The sequence below is a fragment of the Impatiens glandulifera genome, chromosome 1 (genome assembly GCF_907164915.1).
Source record: "Impatiens glandulifera chromosome 1, dImpGla2.1, whole genome shotgun sequence".
Taxonomy (NCBI): domain Eukaryota; kingdom Viridiplantae; phylum Streptophyta; class Magnoliopsida; order Ericales; family Balsaminaceae; genus Impatiens; species Impatiens glandulifera.
The window spans coordinates 72,219,044-72,228,918 of record NC_061862.1 but is presented as its reverse complement, the minus strand read 5'-3'; the positions used below and the strand labels follow the sequence as shown (position 1 = coordinate 72,228,918).

The 9,875-nt window shown below is 28.8% G+C and overlaps 1 protein-coding gene across 1 annotated transcript; it reads right to left on the bottom strand.

Moving 5' to 3' along the window:
- Positions 1-706: 706 nt before the first annotated feature.
- On the bottom strand, positions 707-1,705 carry LOC124932036. The gene has a single exon (XM_047472641.1). The coding sequence runs from the start codon at positions 1,703-1,705 to the stop codon at positions 707-709; it is 999 nt and encodes a 332-aa protein (XP_047328597.1).
- Positions 1,706-9,875: the final 8,170 nt, after the last annotated feature.

The following is a 9,875-nucleotide window of genomic DNA, read 5'->3' as shown; positions in this document are numbered from 1 at the left end:
AAAAAAGACAAAGAACACCATAAATAAAAAAAACAAATGTCTAGAAAAGCACATGAGAACTAGCTTGAAAAGAGATGAGACATAAAAGAGATGAGACATCCTTATCTGAGCTTATTCTTCTCGAGTGAAGTAGCTTACTTTACTTTTTATTCAATTCTCAAGGCTCAACTTTGTTTCGCAAGCATTCTTCATTGACAGTCAATTAAGTAGGGCATGAGGCTCTGCGAATCCGTAAATCTAAGAAGCATGCCGCAACAAATGGATGGTCCTCTATGCATTCTATTTTTTCTGAAAGAAAAAAAAAAACCATCACAGTGAACCTCTCCTTATAATCTGAATGAGGTTGATGCCTCCCAGCAGGTCAGGGCGGATTGAATCTGAGTTTTCTTATGTAGCCACCAGCCTACTTTATTTCGTGCTATCCATTGGCAGCATCTAATGAATAATAATATTTTATATTTATTATTATATATTTATTTCTATATAATTTAATTTATTATCATTAAAGTAATATTTATAATTAGTTATTAAAAAAATAGAATGTTATTACTATTAATTATCTTTTTAAAATTATTATTAATTTATTTTATACAATTAATTAGCTATACTAATTAAAATAGTTTAAAATAATATTAATAAATGACATTACAAATATACAAAATCTATTCTAATTGTATTCTATTCCTTCTTAGAAACTAAACACACTTTAAGGATGAACGGATTCTAATTGAACATCCATTGATTTGAGAGGCATATAATCGCCACGATACTCTTCAAGATGATCTGCCAATGCCGACTTATCGATATTTTCATGATGACAAGATTTGCAAACAAAGTATATCACGGTCTGAATGACAAGTCCGAACAAGATCAATACCACCAATAGGAACAAGAAAAATATCTCATAACCAACCCTATTACCCGGAACACCCGATGCATCTTTCGCCCCGGCTATAACCATCGATCCTTGAATGATAACAAACGAAGAATTAAGTGTCACAAATATAGCCGAAGCGATTAACCTATTTCCTTTTATCAAGCTCGAACTCTTGTTCATCGCTTGAATACCGTGTAAATCTTCCAAAACCGATACCACGCTAGCTAGATGCCAAACAATGCTAATGTACACAATTCCGATTAAGTAAATGATAAGGAAAGCGAGCAAATCTAGACCGCCCACGTCCAAATCCATTATAGCTATCAAGCACAACAAAATCAATGCAACAAAATTGTAGGCACAAATAATGATGAAGCTCCATATGAATGTTACCATTAGTCTTTTCCATACTTGTGGGACGACGTTGATAACTTTCGTAAACGTGACATCCTTTGCCGTGTAGATGCTCGCTATGGTGTAGACAATGGCGGAGGTTGAGAGTAGGGAGAGGATAAGGAGGAAGATGTAATAGAGAATTGTGAAGATGAAGAACGTGCTATATTCGGAATCGAGAATGTCTGAGATTTTTGTATACTTGGCGGATCCGATATTGGTTGTGAGAAGTTGGTCTTCATTGTCGAATATTTGTCCGCATAGTAATTCGGAGATCAAAATGTGCGCTAAGAAGACAATTGAAAGGGGAAGAACGAAGGCTAACGTTATCTGTGTGAAAATATGTCTAAATGAGACGACAATATGGATGGATTCTTTGATGATGCCGAAGAATCCAAGATGTTGGGCATCTTCTTGGTCAAGGTCGCTCTCCATTGGTTGTTTCTCTTCGTGGAAGAGAGTTCAATGATAAGGAAATATGGTTTCATTGTTTGGAAGGAGGAAATGAGAGTTGTTCTTCTTCATGTAAATGTAATGGTTATGATTGGTCCCTAGTTTTAAGGAGAAAATCATATCAAGATTTGAGGTAATGGATCAACATGATTCACTTAAATGTTGCATTTTGTGTGACATGGGTGTTTTTTGGTAAATAAGAAAGGATCATTCAATTAAGGTAAAATATAGTTATTTATTTAAAATGTGACAATTAATTACAATATTAATGAAAACAAATACAAAGTTTACATTTTATTGAGTCAACAAGGTTATAGAATTCTACCTTGATTTGAAACTTCATTGATATCAAGTAATGCTAGGGAGTTGTTAGGGAATATAAATTAGAGCAGCTATAATGGTGAAATTTTGGAAATAATATAACTATACTGGGTTGTTTACTTGTTTTACAGTGAATTATTCGATTAATTCCTCAAAAAAAAAATATGACTACATGTTTCTTTTACTATTAGTTGTATTTAATTATTATTACTTATTTTTAGTATTTTTAATTTTACATTCATTTAAATAAGGAGTTATATTTAAAAAATTAATTTATAAATAATATCTCAAGAATTAAAATAATTAAATGAGAATTTAGATTTTAAATAATATAACAAATTTATAAAGTAAAATTTAAAAATATATGAAACAACTATATAATTTGTTCATGGTAACTTTAAAAGACAAATTTATTTATAATGATTATTCATGAAAAAAAATAAGTGGAATAAACCTAGCGTTGTCAAAATAATCTATAACAAATATTATAAGTGACCATGAAAATTTTTCAGGACAATCATTCAGCATACATAATTCTATATAAAGGATATCTTGTTAGATCCAAGTTATACTTGAACGTATTATAATTGTCTTAGAGCCTTATTTTGGGTCAGCTCCTCACCCTATAATATGAGGCGTGAGCACTTTATACGTTCTCGTTGAATAGGTCGTTGAATAGGGCTGTAAACGAGTCAAGTCGCTCGTGAGCTGTTCGCGAGCCGCTCGGTCAAAACTTGATTTTGATTGAGTTCGAACCGAACTCGAGCCGGGAGCCGCTCGTTTAATATTTGAGCCGAACTCGAGTTCATACAATGTTTGTTCAATGACTTATCGAGTTTTTTCGAACTTGATAATATATAATATTTTTTTTTATTTAATATTAAAATTTAAAACAATATTTTTTTCTTTTTTTTCTCTTTTTAAAACCCGTATAGAAGACCCACAATCCATATTATTATATTATATTGTCATAAAACAAAACCTTAATTTTTAATGTATCAATCTTATGACTCTCCATCTCTTTTTATTCTTCATCATTTGTCTTCACAAATTCTTTTTCTTCTTCCGTCTTCACCATTATTTATTTTTTTTTCGTCTTCACCATTTCTTTCACTCATTTATAATAGGTTGATTCATTTTTTATGTTATCTCTCATCTACATTATTTCTCTCATCTACACTATTTCTCTCATTCATTCACAAGAGGCCTACAGATAAATTAAAATTTATTTTCATTTCTACTATAGCTATTGTTTATGCTTTTAGATAACTTTGACTTCTTTGAAACTTATGCTTATATAAATCGGTAATGGATGAATATAAAAAAAACAAAAAAAAATTGTTAGTATATATTTTATATATAATATGAAGAGATAAAAAAAGGTTAATATAATTATTATATATAATATTTTGAGAGAAAAAAAATGAATTTAAAAACTTAATAATATATTATAATATATAAAAAGATTATTTATATAAATAAGTTAATAGATTCTTATTATACTTATACCCAAATAATTCAAATATATATAATAATATTTAATAAAAAACATGTCAAAATTTTTTTTTTTTTTGCAGTATTTACCACTTAAAATAAATTAAATTTTAGTAATTTGTTTTAACAAGCATTTTTTATATTAATTATTTTTAAGCTTAAATGTTTTATATTATTAAATATATGTAGTTGTACGTGTGTTATGCTTGAAAAATGCGACTTAAAAAAGATTAATATATTGAATGTTCAAACATTTATATAGTTTTGTACTTTGATTTTAAAATTTTATGTTTTAGAATTTTTATTAGTGATGGTGGTTTGATATTTTTGGACTATCATGTTTTTGAAATTTTGAATAATTATGATTGTTTCATATTTTCATTTTGAAATATCATGTTTTAAATGTTGAATATGTATAAAAATTTGATATTTTATTTTAAAAATAAATTTTGAAATGAGTTCGAGCTTGAAAATTTAATTTTAGTTCAAAATTTTCGAATCGAGCCGAGTTTATAGGTAAATAATCGAGTCGAGTTCGAATTCAAATTTATAAACTCGTTCAAACTCGAGTTCGAGTCGAGCTAATAAATACTAAATCGAGTCGAGCTCGAGCTCAAGCTGGTTCGAGCTTGACTCATCTTATTATACATTTAATTTTGTTTGAATTTGTACCTTGTACATTTATGTGTGTTTAAAATTGCTCCTTATAAATTTATTTTTGTTTGAATTTACACCATAAATATCTAAATCATTTAAAATGTTATATAATTTTTAATTTGTGTTCATACTGCGTACAAAAATTTCACCTTCTTTTTAAGGTAGCTTTTTCAACTCTATTCTCAAACAACGATAACACATGTGCTTTGTTTCATTTCAAAATAAGAATGTTGCAGACTAAGACAATAATGAAGTCGTTACTCATTCGTCTCATTCATATTTAGATATTTTGTGTTGTGTCCCCAAAATAATCTCTAAGCAATAAAAATCTTAATATCGAAAAAGAGAAAAATGTATGATAGTCATATAGTTAAAATATAAATAATATGATAGAGATTACGAAATATAAAATATAATATCGTAATACAAAACCCGTAATATATTTGAATTGGCCGGTTATATATGATTTACACCAAAAGAGCGGTTATCCTCTTAGTGATAATGAATTGGGAGTGAGAATGAATGTAATTTGATTTGAAGACGAAATGAGTTTATTAGTTAAAATAAGCTCTAATTCAAATCTAAGAAACACAACCTAGTTGTAACCTTAAACGATCGATGATTTTAAATTAGTTATCAAAAGTAGGGGTGAGCAAACGGGTAAACCCAACCCGTATTACCCAACCCATATTCAACCCAAATTAAATTTACCCAACCCATAATTCAACCCATATTATTTACTAATATGGGTTGGGTATGGGTTGGGTTGAGTATGGGTTGGGTAACCCAAATTTTTTTATTTTTATTTTTTTATTTAACATTTATTTGACTCATTTAACACATTTTTATTCGTTTAACACGTTTTTCACGTTTTTGACAATTTAACACGTTTTTGACACGTTTAACACGTTTTTGGCACGTTTAACACATTTTTGACACGTTGAACACGTTTTTCATGTTTTTGGCATGTTTAACACGTTTTTAACACGTTTAACACGTTTTTGACACGTTTGACACGTTTTGACACATTTTTTCACGTTTTCGACACATTTAACACATTTTGACACATTTTGGCACGTTTAACACGTTTTGACACGTTTAACATATTTTTCACATTTTTGACAAGTTTCACACGTTTTTGGCACGTTTTGACACGTTTAACACGTTTTCCACGTTTTTGACACGTTTTAACACGTTTAACACGTTTTCGACACGTTTAATACGTTTTTCACATTATTGACACGTTTCACACGTTTTTCACATTTTTGGCACGTTTAACACGTTTTGACACGTTTAACACGTTTTCCACGTTTTGAGACGTTTAACACGTTTTTGACACGTTTTTCATGTTTTTGGCATGTTTAACACATTTTTAATACGTTTAACACGTTTTTGACACGTTTTGACACGTTTAACACATTTTCGACACGTTTAATACGTTTTTCACATTATTGACACGTTTCACACGTTTTTCACATTTTTGGCACGTTTAACACGTTTTGAGACATTTAACACGTTTTTTTACACGTTTTTCATGTTTTTGACACGTTTAATACGTTTTCGACACGTTTAATACATTTTTCACACATTCAACACGTTTAACACATTTGACACGTTGGACACTATTTTCATGTTTTGACATGTTTAACACGTTTTTAACATGTTTGACACATTTTTCACGATTATGACACATTTAACACATTTTGACACATTTTTCACGTTTTTGGCACGTTTAACACGTTTTGACATGTTTAACATGTTTTTCACGTTTTTCACATTATTAACACGTTTAACACGTTTGTAACATGTTTTCACATGTTTTTCACGTTTTTGGCACATTTAACACATTTTGACACATATTCCACTTTTTTAGCACGTTTAACACGTTTTTGACACGTTTAATATGTTTTTCACATTTTTGACACGTTTAATACTTTTTCACACGTTTAATGTCAAACGTGTGAAAAACATATTAAACGTGTCAAAAATGCCAAAAACGTGTTAAACGTGACAAAACGTGTTAAAATTTATCAAAACGTGTTAACGTGTAAAATAATATGCTAAACATGTCAAAAATATGTTAAATGTATAAATCGTGTTAAAATGTCAAAAACGTGTTAAACGTGCCAAAAACGTGAAAAATGTGTTAAACATGTTACAAACGTATTAAACATGTTACAAACATTTAAACGTGTTAAGAATGTGAAAAACATGTTAAACATGTCAAAAACGTATTAAACGTACCAAAATGTGAAAAACGTGTCAAATATGTCAAAAACGTGTTTAAGATGTCAAAAACGTGAAAAACATATTAAATGTATGAAACACGTGTTAAACGTGTGAAAACTTGTTAAACATATCAAAAACGTGTTAAAATGTTAAAAACGTGTTAAACGTGCCAAAAACGTGAAAACCGTATTAACGTGTTAGTTATGTTAAAAACGTGTTAAACGTGCCAAAAACGTAAAAAAACATGTTTAATTTGTCAAAAACGCGTTAAACGTATTAAACATGTCAAAAACGTGTTAAACATGACAAAAACGTGTTATTAGTATGAAAACGTGTTAAACATGTCAAAAATTTGTTAAACGTGCCAAAAACATAAAAACATGTTAAACGTGTGAAAAACATGTTTTAAGTGTGAAAACGTGATAAAAATATTAAAAACGTGTTAAACGTGTGAAAAAACGTGTTAAACATATAAAAACGTGTTAAAATGTCAAAAACGTGGTAAACGTGCCAAAAACGTGAAAATCGTGTTAAACTTATCAAAAACATGTTAAATATGTTTAAAACGTGTTAAACGTGCCAAAAACGTGAAAATCGTGTTAAACTTATCAAAAACGTGTTAACGTGTTATATATGTTAAAAACGTGTTAAACGTGCAAAAACGTAAAAAAACGTGTTAAACTTGTCAAAAACGTGTTAAACGTATTAAACATGTCAAAAACGTGTTCAACGTGACAAAAACGTGAAAAACGTGTTATTAGTGTAAAAATGTGTTAAACATGTCAAAAACGTGTTAAACGTGTTAAAAACGTGAAAACATGTCAAAAACGTGAAAACTTGTTAAACGTGTCAAAAACGTGAAAACGTGTCAAAAACGTGAAAACGTGTCAAAAATGTGAAAACGTGTGAAAATGTATTAAACGTATGAAAAACGTGTTAAACGTGTGAAAAACGTGTTAAACATGTGAAAAACATGTTATAAGTGAAACGTGTTAAAAATATTAAAAACGTGTTAAATGTGTACAAAACGTGTTAAACGTATGAAAAATATGTTAAACATGTCAAAAACGTGTTCGACTTAAAGTTGGAAGATGATTAGTTTATATTGGATTAATAATAGAGAATTAAACTAAATTTATATAATTTGGGTAATTTGGTTAACCCTAACCCAACCCAAATTAAACTCAACCCATACTCAACCCAACCCATACTCAACCCAACCCATATTAACCAACCCAAATTAATAATTTGGGTTTGGGTTAGGGTTGGGTTTGAGTAAACCCATATTATGCTCACCCCTAATCAAAAGTGTTCAAATTTTGACCCTACAATGAGAATTGTTCATAGTTGGAGTTAAGTTCTTCATTCTGTACTTTTTAAAATAGCATAATTATTTTAAACTAAAATAAATATATAAGGATCATTTTTACACAATATAAATGTAAGATGCAATTTTAAACAAAATTATGTATATAGAAATATTTAAAACTAAAAAAATGTAGCCAAAGTGAGTTAAGCACATAGCTCGCAAACACAGTTAAGCATTTAACCAGGAGCATAACTTACCATCTGACGGGCTCGAACCCAAGATCTTTCAAGAAGATTAGGATATCAACATATTATTACCGCTAGGCTAGAAGAGTGAATAAATATTTTAAACTAAGTTAAATATATATGGACCATTATACTTATTAACCATAATCTTTTCTTTACTTTATAATCGAGAAATTGAAATAAATGTTTTAAAATGAATTTGAGCACGAGTTAGCATAACACGAATAAGTTCGTGAATAGAGTTAGCATGATAGGAATAGGCTCATGAGTCGTGATATTTTAAGTGGGTCAAGACAGTATGACACGATTGAAAGTCTGTACAACTAGTTCAACAAGATTCCCAACTAAACTCTATCACCAAGTGAGAACTAAATATATATGTTCAAAGTAATGAGAAACTTATATAAATTATGAAAAGATACATGTAAGAGAGTTTTTAGATGAAATATCAAATTCAATTTTTCAATGTTTCGTTTTTAAAAAAATATATAAAAGAACTTCATGTCTAATAACATTATTAATTTTTCCGCTAAAAGGGGATAATTAACTCAACGATTGAAAAAATTATTCGAATTACAAAAATCTGAGACGACAAATCAAATACGGCTAAACAAGATAGTGCACCGAAGAAAATATAACATTATTCAAACTAGCGAGATTTTCGTACATCTGTACGGTTAAAAACAAAATTATCATAATCATAATATACCCACCGTCTCATAAATTATCCTTATTATTCAACCATGACTTTTATCAATTTATTTCAGTCAAATAAAACTTTCTTATTCTCACCTACTTGTCAGGTCACTTCCGTCAACCAACATAATCCTTATTACCCAACTATCTCCTCTTGACCGACCTTTATCAACTCACTTCGATTAACCAACATATTCATTATTATTCAATCATCTCCTCTTTACCGACCTTTTATCAACTCACTCTCATCAAAAAATAATCTAATTCTCATGCACACCGAAGAAAATATAACATATTCAAACTAGCAAGATTTGGTTAAAAACAAAAATATCATAATCATAATATACCCATTGTCTCATAAATAATCCTTATTATTCAACCATATCTTTTTTGCCGACTTTTATTAACTCATTTCAGTCAAATGAAACTTTCTTATTCTCTTTTACTTACCAGACCACTTTCGTCAACCAACATAATCCTTATTACCCAACTATCTCATATTTACCAATCTTTATCAACTCACTTCGATTAACCAACATATTCCTTATTACTCAATCATATCCTCTTTATCGACCTTTTATCAACTCACTCCCGTCAAAAAATAATCTAATTCTCATGCACTCACTTACCTTCCGTCAACCAACATATTCCTTATTGTCTCTTTATAATTATTATAAATTTGCACCGAGTGTGATTCAAACCCTCGATCTTCATTATGCATACTAAACACTTAACCATTACACTATTTATGATTGTTGATTTATTTTTATAATTTAATATATGAATATATAATTGATATGACTAACAATTATATATATATATATAATGTTATATATTAAATTAAAATTAATTCAAGCGAATTTAAAATATTATTAGTTTAGTTGTTTAAAATGTTGAAGTTATATTGTTAAAAATTTTATGCGTTTATCAATTTTAAAGTTAAATTTTAAATATAAAGTGTTATTAGCCTAGTTAGTTAAACTGTTACTCTTTTTAAACAAGTAAAAACTTTTTTTTTTAAAGTTCTCTTATTTATGGTCTATTTCTCTCTTTCATCAATAATATTTGAGTTTGTGTTGTATTTTGTTCGGTGTGATATTTTATTTAGTTATATCGGGTTGTCATCTCAAATTTTTGTAATCTCTATATATATAATGATGATTAATTTTCAAAGTGTCTGGGTTACCGGGTCGAGAGCTGT